Below are 19,635 nucleotides of genomic sequence, written 5' to 3'. Positions count from 1 at the left end.
GACCCCTGCTTTACTACACAGCTCCGCTTGTTATCCCAGCAATTAGAATGTTATCCTTTTTGTGTGTGTTATTTTGTGTGTCTCATCATTGTTTTTAGTGGGAAAAAAAAATCTAACTGTCAAATACTCACACAGAATTTCCATCTTAACCATTTTAGGGTATCTGGTTCGGTGGCATGGAGTACGTTCACACCGTTGTGTAGCCATCTCCCCCATCCATCCGCAGAGTTTTTTCATCTTCCTGAACTGAAGCTCTGTCCCTGTCAAACACTAACTCCCCGTTCCGCCCCTCTCCCCACCCAGCCCCTGGCAACCACTGTTCTCCTTTGTCTCTGACTTTGATCACTCTGGGTCCCTCCTAGAAGTGGAATTGTACGGTTATTTGTGCTTTTGTGTCTGGCCTATTTTTTATTTACATTTACTTAATTTTTGAGAGGGAGAGACACACACACAGAGCACGAGTGGGGGAGGGGCAGAGAGAGAAGGAGACACAGAATCGGAAGCAGGCTCCAGGCTCCGAGCTGTCAGCGCAGAGCCCGACACGGGGCTTGAACTCACAATCCGTGAGATCGTGACCTGAGCCAAAGTGTGTCTGGCTTATTTCATTTAGCGTCATGTCGTCAGGGCTCATCTATGTTGTAGCGTGGGTCAGAATTCCCTTCCCTTTTCAAGATTGAATAATATTTTGTTGTATGCGTGAACCACGTCTTGTTTATCCATTCACTCGTCCGTGCACATCGGGTTGTTTTCATCATTTGGCCATGCGAATAACGCCGCTGTGAACACGGGTGAACAGCCGTCTCCTCAAGACCCTGGTTTCAGTTCTTCGGACTATAAACCGGAGGTGGGGTTGCTGGATCCTACGGTAGTTCTTTTCCGCAGCAACTGCCCCGTTTTCCATTCCCACCAGCAGTGCACGAGGGTTCCGATTTCTCCACATCCTTGTCAACACTGTTAGGCTCAGATGTTTCTCAGAGTAGCCGTCCCAACGGGTATGAGATGAGGCTCGCCTTTCTGAAGTCAAGTGTCCAGGACGTGTGATAGGATTCTAAAGAGAGTACACATCGCAGCTGAAATAGACAAGTCCCTGATGTCGGTGCTCACAGGTGCACTCTTGAGCCCACACCAGCGCGTGCACACACCCACCGCGACCCTCCTGTCTGTGCCCAAGGGCGTAGCTCTCTTGGGTTCCCAGGTGGCTAGTAATGGTGCCTTGCCCGGCCCCACTGGTGAGCCTCACTTGAAGGAAGCTTGTGTGCGCTGCTCTGTCATGAAGACAAACGTCTCTCCGTGTGTTTGTTTCTTGGCTCCAGAACCACGACCACGCCTGCATAGCCTGCCGCATCATCCACCGGTCAGATGAGCACCGCCCGCCGCTCCTGCCCCCCAAGGCCGACCTGACTGTCGGGCTGCACGGCGAGTGGGTGAGCCAGCGCTGCGAGGTGCGGCCCGAAGTCCTCTTCCTCACGCGCCACTTCATCTTCCATGACAACAATAACACCTGGGAAGGGCATTACTACCACTACTCAGACCCCGTCTGCAAGCACCCCACCTTCACCATCTACGCCAAGGGCCGCTACAGCCGGGGCGTGCACTCCTCCAGGGTCATGGGAGGAACTGAGTTTGTGTTCAAAGGTAGGGCTCCCGCCTCGACTCCCAAGGGAGCAGCCCCACGGGTGAGAAAGTGGGCAGTTTGGGGACATTTTTGTCCAGGCAGAGCCTGAGGGAAAGGGCTTTTCTTCTGGTAGAGATGTTGGGGGAGAGATTAGGGAGGACTTTCTGCTTCAAGTTCATCATTCGCCGCAGACTCTGAGGTCCTCTCTGCTCAGAATGGGGCCAACAGGGGTGGCTCAGCCCATGGGCCACAGTGCTGGAGCTGCCCACCCCGCTGTGCACGGTGTCAGATGTGGTCAAGGAGCATGTTCTCCTAGTAATGAAGCCTCAAGTCTGCATGTTTCCTTTCTTGTGCACAGCTCATGCCGACTCTGAGCTGCCCCTGTGATAACATCACACTTACTTGCTGCATTCAGTGTGCTTTCTTGAGTGGGCGGTAAAGAGCTGGTGTTAGTCACACCGCAGGTGCTCCCACAGTTGTCCTTTCCAGCGCTGAGTTTGTCACGCGCTTAAGAGTTGTCATGTGCTTGGGGGGAGGAGGTTTGAGATTTGCAATGATTACCTAAGCGAGGAAGGTACGGTGAGGGGTGAAATTCACCAGGCCGTTATCCGCAAGGGAGGCCTTGTGGCCTCTATTTCTAGAATCTTTTAAGCTTGTACACCTTTTTAAGACGGAGTCAGTCATGTCATTGACAAATAAAAGAGAGGTGGCCCAGAAACTGGGTGTGACCCCTTCTAGGATGGCATTCCGTGGTTCAGTCTTTTTAATGTGAAGTATTTCTGCTGACCCAGATAAGTCCCAGGGCATCTTAACCCTCCGCTTGGAGAGAAAGATTTTCTCCAGGAAATATGGACCTTTGCTAGATTTGGCCAAGAGAACAACCATCTCTGTCTGATTCCACCCCGAAGCTGCCTTGGGATACATAAAATATAATCCCCTGGGGTCTTTCAAAAACAGCCCTCTCCAAGCGCTGGGATTTTTATTTAATGCGTTTACTCACATTTTCCTTGCTCTCAGCCTAATTTTTTTAGTTGCCTGATCTATGGGCCAATATTAATTTCCAAGACCGCTAATTAGTATAGGTGTGTGACATGACAGCAAAACTAAAAACCTCCAAACCTTTCATAAAAATAAAATTCCAGTTTGCGTCGAATATTCTGTCAATCCCAAAGAGTCAGTGTTCCCAAAGACAACTCCTTGGAGACCCTCTGCGTGACAGTTTGATTTCACATTAACAGGCAGTCAACCACAGTCTGGGTTCCGCATTTATACGCCAGATACAGTCTACCTGCATTGTATTCAATGTGATGGCCATTCGGACCAACACGTTGAACTCTTTCCACTGGGGAATGCTTTTAGGGAGGCCGCGACAGGTGGGTGGCTGCGCGGGGTCGTGTTTAGAGCAGGTGGCCTGTGCAGACAGAGTGCTTTCTTCACCGCACGCGACCCCCTTAGAGTCACCACCCTGTCGTCTCTCCTTCTCAGTGAACCACATGAAGGTCACCCCCATGGATGCGGCCACAGCCTCGCTCCTCAACGTCTTCAATGGGAACGAGTGTGGGGCCGAGGGCTCCTGGCAGGTGGGCGTCCAGCAGGACGTGACCCACACCAACGGCTGTGTGGCGCTGGGGATCAAGCTACCTCACACCGAGTACGAGATCTTCAAAATGGAGCAGGATGCCCGCGGCCGCTATCTGCTCTTCAACGGCCAGAGGCCCAGCGATGGGTCCAGTCCGGACAGGCCTGAGAAGAGAGCCACCTCCTATCAGATGCCCTTAGTCCAGTGTGCGTCTTCTGCGCCCAGAGCCGAGGACTTCTCCGAGGACCACCGGGGTCACCAGTATGGGAGCCGGGCGCCAGGGAGGAGCGCTCGTCCCCTGCTCCTGGCCGTGCTTGCTGGCCTTTTGACTCTCCTGCAGTGGCACGTCCTCAGATAGAAGTTGTTAAAAAGCTGTATATTTTTCCACACCAGGATTCCTTACAACTTACAGGTTTTCTTTACAAAAAGGAAGGACACTTCTTGTGATGCACTTGAATGGCTGAGAACTGTGGCTCCTTTTCTGCTGTCCGGCCCCCTCCCTCCCGGCCTGAGTCCTGAGCAGCGCTGTTTGAAGTTCCTGCTTTGAACTCTGTCCATGGGATCCCAGGCCTGGGTGCCTTCTCGAGAGTAATTGCACTTTAAGACCGCAGAGAGTGTCGAGCTAGTGTGTGTGGTAGAGGGGGCAGGGTGACAGCTAAGTCCTCTTCTTTTCTTCCTTGTAATTATTATTAAGTTTCCGAGTTAAACTTAAATGGATATCAAGCTATGGCGTTTTTTGCCACTATACCGCAGTCGCTTCCTGTCTTCCCTCAAAACTGCTTTACGAGCTGGGAATCCAGTGTGGAGTTGGTTTGGAACTGCAATCAAGATACCTTTCATTAATAAAGAAGAGACTTGGGTGTAGATATGTACATAGGGAAAGACACAGGGTTTAGCTTAACCACCTCGACAGCCTTTATGCAAAAAAAAGGAGGGAATCCAAGCTTTCAGATGTTGAGTGCAAAAGTATCTGGAATTAAAGTTTCAACATAATTTAAAGTATCATTGTTTTAACTGGTGGGGAAAGGAGACTCGGCTTCTGGGTGGCTGCAGGACGCACACTGCTTTATTCCTGCCCCGTTGACGAGGGCGGTTGAGCAAATATCAAAAGCAGTACAGACAGGAACAGTGACCTCCAGGATGGTCACAGTGTGTTAAATGCCATCTTACTGATAGAAAGTGCCTGTTCCTTCCACAGTTGCCTCTTCGTAGGACCGTCGTCCTGGCTCATGCTGTTTCTGGTGAGGGGCGACCAGACATCTTCACTCTGCCATCTCTGCTGCCTTCAAAGATGACTGTTCAGAGACCACGCTTTGCTGTTAAGGGGCCTGGCCGTTCAGAGAGTGCAGTGAAGGTACCCTCACGGGGGCTGCACTAGACCCTCGACTCGTGTGAAACCCAGGCTCTGGGTAAAGCCGCTTTCTCATCGGACATGCCAGCTTGACTCGATTTCTGTCCTGCTGTTGCCTTGGCCGTGTGGCAGAGAGTCTCAGGGTCACCTTCTACAGAATCTGTGAGCGTCTTCCTCACAGGCACTGGGAGGGCGCCTGAGTCACGTCTGCCCATTACTTTGGATTATTACAAACGGTGCTGTCTGCACACCAAGTGCTATTGCTAATAGAGACTGATGGAGGGAAATAGCAAGTCACTGAAAGCCTGGATGCGACCGGAAGTGAGCATCAAACCATGATCAAGGTCAAGAGTCATACTTGTATTTAAAAATTAACTTTATGAAATGCTGTAGCATTCAGGATGGTGATAAGTTAAATGGATAGCATGGAGCACCAAAGTGCTTTATCTTTAGAATATATTTTAAGTTGTGGTGCATACTGAGGGGGTTTATTCAAATGAAAATACTAACTTAAATGTCTGCCAAGTTTCATAAACAAAGATGTCAACAGTACTCCCACAGAATACATTTTGCCTGTGGATCTATTTAATACTAATGCTATCTTTAAAGGATATAATAAAATTATGTGGAAAACTATGTTCACCGCTAAAGAATACCTCAGTGATTTGCCATAAAAGTGATAGATTTATAGCCATTTAATTCACAGCCATTCACCTAGACTTAGCTGCTCACACTTTTAAAAAGTACACACACACACACACACACACACACACACACACACACACACATACATACTTATATCCAAATACATAGGTATTAACATGCATATAATGTATGTGTATGTATATGTGTCTTAGGGACAAGGTGGCATTCATGTGGTCATATCACTTTCTGATACTCTATACAGAGAATGGCCAGTATAATTTATTCACAAGTTACCAACTCAGTTAGGTGTATGCCTGTCACTTGCTGTATCCCCCACATTTATCACATCTTGTCTTGGTTATGACGTGCTAACACACATAAGGGTTAGGAAGTTAGTAGCAGGCAGGTCCACGTGTAAATTCTAGGTTTGGTGAAAGAAGTAAGTAAATAAAGGATGGCTCTTCCAGACTTCCCTGGCCTGCTACAACTAGACTTGCTCCCTTCCTGGGTAGTAACTGATGATGGTCAGGATCAGGAAGTTGTTGCTTGGGCAAGCATTGTAAAGTCCAAGTTGACCTTGGACTCAGAAGCCTCCTGGAGCCTCCAGTCCCCCACTTGTGCGGACATGACAGATCTGGTCATCTGCTGAGAGTAGTAGCTGACACCGGGCCCAGTGTCTGTGATGTCCATCCCGCCATCCTGAACAGTCCGCGATGATGCCACAGTGCTGTGGCAGCCCACGGGGGTGACTCTCAGCAGTGCCCAGCACCAAGGACGCCTGCAAGAGAGGCTGGGGGTCAGGGCATCCTCAATGGGGCTTTACACACACCTTGTAAACATGACTGGATTAATGTAAGTCCTGTGATTCCTGGTTGAAGGGACGGCTTTCCCAATCATAGAAAAGCCATTCTGTATTCCACCAACTCTTTAAATATATCTTGAAAACAAAGATGGTGTTCAAAACAGTCCACACACACGTTGCCATGTTTTATTGTAACGTGGTAATCCCCCCTCCCCGCCGTCCCTACAAGACTTACTAGGCACGTGGCAATGGAGTGCAGAAACCGACAGATGGCACCTCACTGGGCATTTCGGGACGCTGGCCTCGAAGGAAAACGCAGACCATCCCGAGGTGGTGGTATTGGGGCAAGGATGTGGGGTGGAAATACAAGCGAGAGTGGGTCCACTCTGACACACAGACTTTCTCTGCCCGGCACAGAACTTTCCGGCCATTTCGAGACATTGAAGCTTTCATGAATCTAAACATCTTTCGTAAGGATACCTCTGCATCAAGAATAAATAAAAGTAGCTGGGGCAGATGTTTCTCACTGATTTCTGGGTTCATGAGAAAATGTGTAAGCACTCTTTCCTGAATCACGTGTCCTAAAGTACTAATGCTTTAAATCCCTGTGATGGTCCAAGAGTGTTTCCGGCTTGCAGGGTAAACGGTCTCTGAAGGTACGTGGGACTCCTATTTTATGATTGCCCCATTTCCCCGGTGTTCCAGCAGGCAGAAGTAAGTGACACTATCATGAGAAAAAAATACTGGGGGGGGGGGGGGGGGGTTATGACCTCCAGCTTCTGCATTGACTGAGACGTGATGACGTTATGTCACATCGCTCACGTGACATAATCACATTACTCCAGGGGAGACCCGACACCAAGTTGTGCTCCACAAAGGGTGCCACACTGAGCAAACACAGCTCTTCTACTCCAGTGCACGGCACACTGGGCAGCAGGTTGCAGGATCCGACCGGTGGGCACCCCCATGGTTGCCGTGGATTCCTTTTGGTCTCTTGGTGTCTCACATCTGCCACACAGTCACCTCTGAGAGCCCTACGCCCTCTGGAACACCACCTGAGAAATTCCACACCCCCTTCACTTAATCAATCTTGTGTAGCTCTTACCTTAGAATTTAGAGGTTAGAGGGTTTGCAGGCACAGAGAGCAGCACTTTGCAGCCCCAGGCCTCCACGCCGCCGTGGCAACCGGTGGGTAAATCTTCATCCTCCTGAGCTGGAGGGGCTCCTGGCAGCTTGGTCAGCCACTCAGGGACTGCTCCGGCCTTCTTATTCCTCCTGAAGTGTCTCCCTCTCAAGCGATATGAAAGGCTGAGAAAGATCCTCAGAAGGCTGGGAATTGTATTTCCTGAGGACTTTAGGCACTTGAGGCTCGGGCTTTTTCTGCAGCAGATAAGGCAACATAGGTAGGACGATTGAGAGGACGTATGTAACCTTCAGAAGATCAAGGTTATAACAAACAGGTGAGGGACACTGTATTAAGAAAGCTCACTTATGGGGAGCCTGGGTGGCTCCGTCGGTTCAGTGTCTGATTCTCGACTTGGGCTCAGGTTATGATCTCACAGTCAGTGGGATCAAGCCCTGTGTCAGGCTCTGCGCTGACAGCCCAGAGCCTGCTTGGGATTCTCTCTCTCTCCCTCTCTCTCTCTGCCCCTCCCCCATTCTCGTGCACGTGCTCCCTCTCTGTCAAAATGGATGAATAAACATTTCACAAATTTTTTTTAAATAAATAAAGCTCATTTACAGAATATCTTCCTGTTCCCTAACTAAAATAGTCTGTGTTCTCATATGCTAGGCCCAGGGTAATGCATCTGCCCTGGAATCAGTTTGATGTCTTGAGATATCTCATTGAAACTGAGATATCTCATAGATGGAAAAATTAGGATATCGGTTGCATGTTGCAGTCTTACCCTCTCAGTCCCAGCATCACTTACGTAAAAGAAAATAGTTAACCAGCCTCGCAGTATTCTCAACTCATGGTGCCTAAGTAGAGCATTAAAAAAAAAAAAAAAAAAAAAATTCCCTGAAAAGAGTGTGCAGTCTCGAAGCAAAAGAGAGTATATTGCATTGTATTAGAAGCAAGCAGCTTGTCCTGGGAAACTCGTATTCACAAGAAAACACCTCTTCCCGCTATTGCTGCCTTGCTCTCCCTGGAAACAAAAGACACCTTAGGAACACATAGGGCTGCTTTGTCTTAAAATCCCTTTGCACAAATTAAGCTTTTGAAATGAATTCTCTTCCTAATATCAGATGGAGAGCACAGCAATACATGCACCGTGGGCCATTAAAAAGAAAGAACCTCGTTTATAGAGTTCTCTGCCACCTATGTAGAAAGAGAGGCAATCATCATCCAATTCCGGTGGACATCTTTATGCATTTCCAATGCTTTTTTGGCCCTTTATCAATGGGAAGATCTTTCTGTTTTTTTAACCGTGTGTATGTTTTGTCAACGTACAAATCAATTCTTCCCCATTACATGTTCCAGATTCTATTGCCCATGAAATTTGACCAGGTGTTAAATGTTTGTTAAAATAAGGCTAGCGAATAGCCTTAAACAAGCATTAAACTGCCTGGAAACTTCGATCAGCTCTAGAGCAGAACAAAAAGCCGTTATTAATTTCGTGTTATAGATGATGAAGGTGAAGCTCCCTGAGGTCAAGTATTAGGGAATCAAAGAGCTTTCCATGAGCTGTTTTTTTGTTTTTGTTTTTATACCCCAGCAGTTCAGCCTGGTTTTCTCAAGCACGGCAGCCGTTTCTTGAAGGCTCGCCGAATATATTGCATCATAATTGGTTGTCCACATATATTGCTTTGTTTAATCTTCAACCTAGTACCACTCGTTGCAGTTTGGAGTTCTTGCTGAAAAGTCTGGTCATGGTTTGCTTGTCCTAATTCCCTACAAACAAACCAGTTTTTCTTTAGGGACTTTATCACCCACCCTTTCGGAACATGTGGAGACGCAGCAAGCAAAGGTTACGAAGCATATGTTAGTCCCCGATTTCAGGATAGAGAGAAAAGAGAGAATCGGGGGGCATTAGTCTCTGCTTTTAAGTTTGAGAGTGAAACTCCCAATCATTCCTCCCAGGATCAGACTTGGGAAAGCCGAGGGAGCCTCTTTCCTCCCAGACAGAACAACCCATGCCCTCTTTGCAACAAGTGGGCCTTTTCAACTTCCAAACCTCGTCAGGCTTGAGTGGCGACCCTCGGTTCCTCAGCCAACCCAAAATGATTCCGTCCTGATCTTTCCTGGTTGGTCCAAGGTCTACTAGACCAATGGGTAAAGGTGCCTTCAGGATGGGCTCCTCACACACGAGCACACACTTGATATTTAAGGTTCGAGGAACAGGTATTTGAGCCCCTCGGGTCAAGCCGGAGAGATATTTAATGCACTCAGGGAAAGTCCTTAGAAAAAGCATGTTGTGCATGGGAGGGATCCTCTGGGTAGAAGTACATGAACTAGCGTCCGTGCTCTCTGGGGCCAAAGTATATTTTAGGCCAACTTTCATCTTGGCCTTGGCTTATCACACAGTCCAGGAAAGCCACATCTGCCAGGGTGGCTAAATAGCCATTGTTCAGTTCATCACTCACTTCAGCTCTCCACTGTGCCTTTCAGTTCTGTCACCCAAGTCAAATATTCAGCCATTGCTCCCCTTTGTGGGGTGGTGTTATCAGCCAGGCCATAGCCTAGACATTTCAGGTATACAGGCTCACCTACGTCTTGAGGATGAAGTTCTCAGAAGCCATGCTCAGCAGGAGAGGCCCAGAGGAAAGTCCAGGGGAAGCACTCCATGGTAAGCTGAGCAGGGTAGTATCTGCTGGTTTCTCCAGGTCCAGATCTGGGCTCCACTCTTCCCTGCCTGGGTCCCCACACAGACGGCAGCCATGCACTCCCTGGCCATCCAACCGACTTCAGCCAATGGGGGTATAGGCAGGAGGAGAGGGGTGGGAGAGGGTGTGGAGAGGACTGGCTGGTAGGAGCCCTGGCTCTCTCCCCATTGGCTCACTTTGGTCAGCTGCCAGAGCCACGGCTCCTACCAGACAGTTCTCTCCACACAGCTGTCTTCTCTGCTCTCTCTGGAAACCATTCCTCCCACACCCTGCATGGCTCCCCACCAGGCTTGGCCCTCGTTGCTTGCCCTTCATTTTTGGTGCGTTCCTTCGTAAATAACCTTCATTTCCCCCACTTTTGGTGACCAGCTTTGTTTTTCTATCTTTGTGGCACATCTGATCTCATTAGAGAGAACACATAAATATGCATTTGAATCTTTTTTTTTTTTTTTTTTTTTTTTCAGACGATGCCTTAGTGCTTCTAGGACATCTGGGCGAATCTGGTGGCAGCCTTTCCAAGGAGCTGCCTACTTTCATAAGCAGTAAAGTCCTTCCTTACCTGACCCAATCTTCCGGGGCCCATGCCCACACATGTGGTGGCCCCTCACATTGCAGATCGCATTTCCATGGAGACAGGTTAACTGCTGGACAGGGGGAGGGGGCAAACAAGAAGAGGAGAGACGTGGACGAGAAGCTGAACTGCTCAGGTTCCATGAGGGCATGCTGAGTGAAAAATATTTTCCATATTACACAAACTTCACTCTCCACTTGGGGGAGGGGAGTAACTGATCATTTAGTTCAGATCAGATTTCACATTTTCACCCCAAGCTCTCTTCTATTTGCCGGCGTGCTCTATTAATCTTCCCGTAGGTGACTTACGTAGTCACTATGACTTTGAATTAGTTGACGCTTTTATTTTCAATATGAAGAGTTCAATGCCAAACGTGGTATGTATTACATGTATTATTTTTTTATTATAGTAAGAAGATTGAGAATGTCTAGGCTTTTAACAGAATTTGAAATGTACAGGAAAGTATTGTGAACTATAGGCACGATGTTGTACAGCAGATCTCTAGAACTTACGTGTTTCGCATAACTGAAACTTTACGCCTATTGAAGAACAATAACCATTTCCCTCGCCCCACAGCCTCTGACAACCACTATTCCACTCTCTGGTTCTGTGCGTTTGACTATGTTGCATATCACATATAAATGCAATAATACAGCATTTGTCCTTCTGAGTGGCTTCTTACACTTAGCATAATGTACTTCTAGCTCATTCGTGTTGTCACATTTTGCAGGATTTCCTTCTTTTTTAATGCCGAGCAAAATTTCATGATGTGCATATACCCCATGTATCCATTTGTCTGTTGATGGACATTCAGGTTGTTTCTACATCTTGGTTATTATAAACAATGCCGCAGCGAACATGGTACAGATATCTTTGTGAGACAGTGATTTCATTTCTCTTGAACAAATAGGCAGAAGTGGAATTGCTGGGTCAGATGGCAATTCTATTTTTAAGGATCTGAGGAACCACCATATTAGTTTCCATGATGGCCACACCATTTTACATTCTCATCAGCAGTTACAAGGGTTCCAATCTCTCCACATCTTCTCCAATAGTTGTTATCAGTTTGTTGTGGTGGTGGTGGTGAAGTGGTTTTATAAGGGCCATCTTAGCAGGTAGAAGGTAATATTTCATTGTGGTTTTTATTTGCAGGTCCCTAATGATTTTAGTGTACCCATTGGCAATTTGTTTGTCATTTCGGAGAAATGCCTACTTAAGTCCTTTGCTCATTTTTTTTTAAATTAAAACTTTATGTTTTTAGAGCAGTTTAAGGTTCACAGCATAATTGAGGGGTAGGTACAGAGATTTCTCAGATGCTTCCTGCTCCCAGACATTCACAGCCTCCACCATTATCAACATCCTGGCACCCGAGTGGTGCATTTGTTAGGATAGATGAACTTATGTTGACCCACCATTATCACCCCAAGTCCATGGTTTTACATTACAGTTCACTCTTGGTGCTGTGCCTTCTATGGGTTTGGCCAAATGTACAGTAACATGTATCCATCATTCTGGTATCATACAGAGCATTTTCATTGCCCTAAAAATCTTCTGTGTTCCGCCTATTCATCTCTCCCCCATTCCACCCCACTAACCCCTGGCAACTATTGACCATTTTATCGTCTCCATAGTTTTGCATTGTCCAGAATGTCATGTCATTGGCTCATACAATATGTAGTTCTTTTCAGATTGGCTTCTTCACTTAGTGATATGCATTTAAGGTTCCTCCGTGTTTTTACATGGCTTGATAGATCATTTCTTTTTTGCTACTGAATAATATTTCATTTTCTAGATGTACCGCAGTTGATTGATTCACACGTTGAAAAGCATCTTGGCTGCTTCGAAGTGTCGGCAATTATGAATCAAATTGTTATAAATATCCATGTGCAGGTTTTTGGCTAGGCATGAGTTTTCAACTCCTTTGGCTATATACCAAGGAGCATTCTTGTTGGAGCATACGGTAAGAGTATGTTTAGTTTTGTAAGAAACCATCAAATTGTCTTGCAAGTGGCTGTACCATTTTGCATTCCCTCCAGCAATGGGTGAGAGTTCCTGATGTTCCACATCCTCACCAGCATTTGGTGGTGTTCATTCTAATAGCTGTGTGGTGGTAGTTGTATCTCATTGTTTTAATCTACATTTCCCTGATGACATATGATATGGATCATCTTTTCATATGCTTCTTTTCCATCTGTATATCTTCTTTGATGAGGTGTCCATTAAGGTCTTGAGCCCGTTTTTTAAATTGGACTTTTTGTTTTCTTATTCTTTGGTTTAAATAGGTTTTTTTTTTGGTATATTTTGGATAACAGTTCTTTATCAGGTGTTTATTTTGTAAATATTTTCTCCTAGTCTGAAGCTTGTCTTCTCATTCTGTTGACATTGTATTTCACAGGGCAGAAGTTTTTAATTTTAATGAAGTCCAGCTTATCAATTATTACTTTTTTGTGTGTGTGGATCATGCCTTTGGTATTGTATCTAAAAAGTCATTGCCCTACCTAAGTTCATCTGGGTTTTTTTCCTGTGTTATCTTCCAGGAGTTTTATGTTTTACCATTAGGTCTATGATTCATTTTGGGTATTTTTGTAAAGCGGAAATGTCTGTGTCTAGGTTCATTTTTTTTTTTTTTTTTTGCATATGGATGTCCAGTTGTTCTAGTACCATTTGTTGATACGTTGTATTGCCTTTGTTCTTTTGTCAAAGATCAGCTGAGTACATTAATGTGAGTCTATTTCTGGGCTCTCTGTTCTGTTCCATTGATCTATTTGCTTATCCTTTCCCCAGTACTATACTGTTTTGGTTACTGTAGTTTTAAAGTAAATCTTGAAGTCCAGTAGTGTCAGCCCTCCAACTTAGTTCTTCAATATTGTGTCAATTATTCTGGGTCTTTTGCCTTTCTACATAAATTGCAGAACCCATTTGTCAGTATCCACAAAATAACTTGCTGAAATTTTGATTGGGTGTGCACTGAATCTGTAGATCAATTTGGGAAGAACTGACATCTTGAAACTATTGAGTCTTCCTATCCATGAATATGGAATGTTTCTTCATTTATTTAGCTATTTTATTTTATTCCTCAGAGGTTTGTAGTTTTCCTCATATAGATCTTGTACATATTTTATTTGATTTATACCTAAGGATTAATTTTTTTAGAGTGCTAATGTAAATGACGTTGTATTTTTAATTTTAAATTCCACTTGTTTGTCGCTACTATGTAGGAAAGTGATTGACTTTTGTATATTACTCCTATGTCCCAACAACCTTTCTATAATCACCTATTAGTCCCAGAAGGTTTTTGTTGATTCTTTCAGATTTTCTACACAGATGACCATGTCAACTGTGAACCCAGTTTTATTTCTTCTTTCCCACTCCGCATGTATTTTATTTCCTTTTCTTGCCTTTTTGCATTAGCTACAACTTCTAATATGATATTGAAAAGTGATGGTGAGAGGGGATGTCCTTGCCTTGTACTTGGTTTCAGTGGGAAAGCTTCCAGTTTGTCACCATTGGAGATGATGTTTGTTGTAGGTTTTCGTAGGTAGTCTTTATCAAGTTGGAGACTTTAGTCCTCTATTTCTAGTTTAGTGAGGATTTTTATCATGAGTGGATGTTGGATATTGTCAAATACTTTTACTGTATCTATTGATGTGATCATGTGATTTTCCTTTTTTTTTTTTTTTTTTTTTTTTTTGCTCTATTGGTGTGATGGATTACATTTATTGATTTTCAAATGTTGAACCAGACTTGCATGCCTGAAATAAATTCCACTTAATTATTGTGCATAATTCTTTTCATTGTTCATTGTATAATCAGGATATTTATTTCTTTTGCTCTTGGATTGTAAGAGTTATATTTTTAAAATATTAACCTCTTGTCAGATTCATAGTTTGCAAATATATCCTCTAATTTCATAGCTTGTTTTTTCATATTAGAATGAACTTAACTAAGAAAGCAAAAGATTTACACACTGAAAATTATAAAACATTGATGAAAGAAATTAAAGACACAATAAATGGAAAGACATCCAGCTCATGGAGTGGACAAATTCATGTTGTTAAAATGTCCATACTAGCCAGAGAGATCTACAGATTCAATGTAATTCCTTCAAAATCTCAATGGCATTTTTTGCAGAAATAGAAAAAATAATACTAAAATATATATGGAACCACAAAGGACCCTGAAGAGCCCAAGCTATCTTGAGGAAGAACAAAGCTAGAGGCATCATACTCCCTGATTTCAAAATATATACAAAGCTACAGTAATTAAAACAGTGTGGTATTGGTATAAAGACATAGACCAATAGAACAGAATAGAGAGCCCAGAAATAAAGTCAGACTTATACAGGAAGTCATCTTTGACCAGGGCACTAGAAATACATGGGAACAGCCTCTTCAACAAATGATTCTGGGAAAACTGGATATCCACACCCAAAAAAATGAAATTGGACCCTTCACCATATACAAAGTTCAAATAAAAATGGATTAAAAGCTTAAACATGTCACCTGAAACTGTAAAATTCCTAAGAAGAAAACATAGGAGAGTATCTTCATGATATTGGTCTTGGCAATTATTTCTTGAATGTGACTCCAAAAGCAAGGGCAATAAAAGAAAAAATAAATCAGTAGCCTGCATCAAACTCAAAAGCTTCTGCAGAGCAAAGGAAACAATTAATAGAATAGAAAGGCAACCTATGGAATAGGAAAAAAAAATTACAAATCATATATCTAATTAGGGGTTAATATTCCAAGAAATATAAGGTATAAGGAATTACTACAACTCAGTAGCTAAACACAAAGGAAGTAACTTAATTTTCAAAATACGCACAGTACTGGAATAGACATTTCTCCAAAAACAATATTACATTTTATATTGTCTTTTCCTTGACTTTTTCTAAACTTTTTAAAAATTACTTTCTTTGCCATGGAAACAGCTGAATGATGTCACAGACAGATTCCATAAACATGGAAGTTCAGACTTCACAAAGAGTTGGTCAAAGATGAGAAATGGCTCTGATTTCCAAATACAAATCATTTCAATGGCCAAAAAAACAAAGTCCCTGGTACGATAAAATGCATTCTCTAAAGAAACTTCTTTGAGTGTGTTCCAGTACAAATGTCTATCTACAGTATTCATAGCAAACTCTAGCCAACCTCTGCATTTCCTTATTAGCTTGAAACTAAATGGCAGGAAACACCCAGGGGCACCAATAACACTTCAGAATCTTGTGCCAATTCCAAACTGGGTAGACAGTACTATGAAGCTAGTTTCTGGATACTTTGAAAAATTCCATTGAAATGAGAGATAACAAACTTGAAAGGCAGGTCCCTTTTTTGCATCAATAAATAAAACATCAAAGTGATGATTGAGCCAAAGATCCAAAGAAGTCATGTGCAATTTTCAGCATAATAAAGCAGTGAATATGAATTCAAATGAGCAGTCTGATTCAAAACAAAACAAAACAAAACAAAACAAAACAAAACAAAACAATACTTTCTATTTCTGGAGCAACCTTTCTTCTAAGGAATGAGGTAGGCAATAACATCACTGTACTATGCCCAATTGTTCATTTGTGCCTAGTTTCTGATCATTTTTCCAGACAACAGAGAGCCAAGAAGTTAACTTTCCAGTCGCAATTCACTCAAAAAGCACCAGGATGTTGGAGAAAATGGTGATGACAAAAATAATTACAAGCTAATAGGAACTCTGCAAGCCCCAAGTGTTTGTGGTAATACATAAATTTAAGGAAGAGAATGTCTAGCCTCTTACCTTTAGCTGACCCTTCTAATGATTTGTCAGTGATCCCGAAAGTCACCGATCTTGCCCTGGAAACTATTTTCTCCTTTTTGCTGTTTCCTCTGGGCGGGTTGGCCAGAACTGCCATCATTTCCTGTAGCCCTTCCCTGAGCATCTGTGCAAGACATCCAGTGGGAAGACCACAGGCTTCGGAGCCAAGCAGACCCGCATCTGAATGCCTGCTCACCCACTGCCCACTTGCCCTCTTTGAGTAAGTCCTTCAGCTTTTCTGTGTTCAGCTTCTGCATTCATATAATGAGAAGTCTAACCCGGTGGGATAGAAATGTTTATAGCAGACCTGCACTTATCAGTGTCCTGGATTCGTGGACTGTCCGGTTCCCTCCAGAAAATATCCTGGAGGCCTGGCTGGTGCTCAGGGCTTGCTTCAGCACCTTGCTTCTCAGAGTGTGGACCACGAACCAGCAGCGTGGCGTCCCCTGGGAGTGTGTTAGCAATGCACATTCCCAGGCCCCATTCCAGACCTCCTAAATCAGAATCTGCATTTCAGTAAGATCTCCCTCTAAGTGATTCTTGTGCACAATGCAAGCTCGAGAGGTGTGACTAACTTACTCTCTAGTACACTCAGCACTTCTGCTGCTACCAACTGACTTGTGTGCTCATTGACGAGTCGTTTTAATCCCCACACTTATTTGCACATGCTCTTCTTTTTGTTGTCATTATATAAATAACTTCATGGGGCGCCTGGGTGGCTCGGTCGGTGGGGCGTCCAACTTCGGCTCAGGTCATGATCTCCCGGTTCCTGAGTTCGAGCCCCACGTCAGGCTCTGTGCGGCCAGCTCGGAGCCTGGACCCTGCTTCGGATTCTGTCTCTCTCTCTCTCTCTCTCTCTCTCTCTCTCTCTCTGCTCCTCCCCTGCTCATGCTCTGTCTCTCTCTGTCTCAAACATAAATAAAAACATTTAAAAAAAATTTTTTTAAATAATTCAAAGCTGAATTTTAAAAGGATAGAAAAGAAAGAAATTCATAAACAACAACTTATTTTTAAAAACTTCAAAAGAGAACTGTCGTGGCCATGAAATCCACATTGAATGTGTTGGGAAGACAGTATAAAAAGGGAATGAAAATGTGCTGCTGAGTAAGGCATGAATAAGGCAACTTTCTGGGTGGGATGGTGGGATGGCAGGACTGTGAAAACTTCAGAGATGAGTACATGGACCCTGGCTTCTAAGTGTTTGCAACTGAATATTGACAAGGCAACAGAAATGACTTCCATCTGAGGCAAGATGTTATCGGTGCATTTGCAGAGTTGTTCACTTTCAGAAAAATATGACACTGAATGAAGTTTAGACGATATCTATAATTTACCATTTGAACAGTAATGATTTTTAAAAATTGTTTAACATTATTTACTTTTGAGAAAGAGACAGAGCAGGAGCAGGGGAGGGGCAGAGAGAGAGGGAGACACGGAACGCGAAGCAGGCTCCAGGCTCCGAGCTGTCAACACAGAGCCCGACGTGGGGCTCAAACCCACGAACTGTGAGATCATGACCTGAGCCGAAGTTGGACGCTTAACCGGCTGAGCCACCCAGGCGCCTCTGAATTAATAATGATTTGATTTGTGTTTAAAGTCATGTAACTTAAATTTTTTCATTTTAACCACTTTATAAAGTGCACTGGTCAGTGGCATTCAGTACATTCACAATGTTAGGCAACCATCACCGCCATTTAGTTCCTGAGCATTTTCATCACCTCCAAAGGACACCAATACCCTTTAAGTAGTAGTTCCTGTTACCTGCTTCCCCCAGCCCCAGGCAATCACTCATCTGCCTTCTGTCTCTATGGATTTGCCTATTCTAGAGATTTCATCTGAATGGAATCCTCCAATATGTTGCTTTTTCTGCCTGGCTTCTTCATCCAACATGTTCTGTAGATTCATCCATGTTGTGACATTTATCAGTACTTCATTCCTTTTTGTGGCTGAATAATATTCCATCGCATACCGCATTTTGTTTAGTCATTCATTATTCACTCATTTGGGCTGTTTCCAACTTTGGTCTATTGAAAATAGTGCTATTATGAGCATTTGTGTGCCAATTTTTATCTGAACACCTGTTTTAAATTCTTTTGGGCTTTTTCCCAGGAGTAGAATTTGCCAGGTCATAGAGTAATGTTTAACTTGTTGAGGGACAGCTGTGTCATTTTATGTTCTAACCAGCATCGTGGGAAGATTTCAATTTCTCTATACCCTCGCCAACACTTGTTATTTCCCTTTTTCTGTTATTGTTGTTATAGCCATCCTAGTGGTTGTGAATTGGTATCTCACTATAGTTTCAACTTGTATTTCCCTAATGACTATCGATGTTGAGCATCTTTTCATGCGCTCAGTGGCCATTTGTACGTCTCCTCTGGAGAAATGTCTATTCCAGTCTTTGGAACATTTCGAATTGGGTTGCTTGTATTTTAGTTGTTGAGTTTTAAGAGTCCTTTACCTATTTTGGATCCTAGACCTTGACTGAGTACATGATTTAACAAATATTTTCTCGGATTCTGTGGCTTTTCCTTTTTTTGTTGATTGTGTTCTTTGATTCACAAAAATTTTTCATTTTGATGAAGTTCAATTTATGTTTTCTTTTCTTACATATACTTTTGATATTATATGTAAGAAATCATTGCCAAATCTAAGGGTCATAAAGATTTAGTCCTACCTTATCTTCTAGGATTTTCATAGTTTTATTTTTTTATTTTTTATTTTTTTTTAAATTTTTTTTTTTTTACGTTTATTTTTGAGACAGAGAGAGCATGAACAGGGGAGGGTCAGAGAGAGAGGGAGACACAGAATCTGAAACAGGTTCCAGGCTCTGGGCTGTCAGCACAGAGCCCGATGTGGGGCTCGAACTCACGGACTGCGAGATCATGACCTGAGCTGAAGTCAGTTGCCCAACCGACTGAGCCACCCAGGCGCCCCGGATTTTCATAGTTTTAAACACCATTTTGCATTAATTCTTGTATATGGGGTGAGATAGAGTTCCAACTTCCTTCTTCAGCACAATTTGTTGAAGAGATTATTCTTTCCCCATTGAATGATCTCAACAGACATGTTGAAAAATAGATGTATAGGTCATTTATAAAGCCTCAATTCTATTCCATGACCTATATGAATATGATCTCATGTATACCTTTATTTATGGTGTATCCTTATGCCAATACCACATTATTTTGATTACTGTAGCTTTGTAGTAAGTTTCAAAATTAAGAAATATGAGTACTGCAGCCTTACCCTTTGTTTTGACTGTTTAGGGTGCCCTGCAATTTTGTATAAACTTCAGGATTGGCTTTCCCATTGCTGCAAAAACAGCCTCTTGGAGTTTTGATAGGAATTGCAGCAGATCTGTAAATTGCTTTGGGAAATACTGCCACCTTGACAGTATTACATCTTCCAACCCATGGACACAGCAGACTTTCCACTTACCTAGGTCTTCTAGGTAATTTCTTTC

At 43.6% G+C, this 19,635-nt stretch overlaps 1 protein-coding gene across 1 annotated transcript in view; it reads left to right on the top strand.

Annotated features, from left to right (window-relative positions):
- The window catches only part of APCDD1 (APC down-regulated 1), a 34,236-nt gene extending 29,055 nt beyond the window's left edge, over positions 1 to 5,181 (top strand). Inside the window, exons 4-5 of the mRNA XM_060613240.3 lie at positions 1,314 to 1,635; positions 3,101 to 5,181. Coding sequence (XP_060469223.2) covers positions 1,314 to 1,635; positions 3,101 to 3,552 — 774 coding nt within the window. The 3' untranslated portion in view covers positions 3,553 to 5,181. The remainder of the gene's footprint in view (positions 1 to 1,313; positions 1,636 to 3,100) is intronic.
- The last annotated feature ends 14,454 nt before the right edge of the window (positions 5,182 to 19,635 follow it).

The sequence above is a fragment of the Panthera onca genome, chromosome D3 (assembly GCF_046562875.1).
Source record: "Panthera onca isolate mPanOnc1 chromosome D3, mPanOnc1 haplotype 2, whole genome shotgun sequence".
NCBI lineage: Eukaryota > Metazoa > Chordata > Mammalia > Carnivora > Felidae > Panthera > Panthera onca.
Note: the sequence above shows the minus strand (reverse complement) of the source record. Positions and strands in the feature narration are given on the sequence as shown.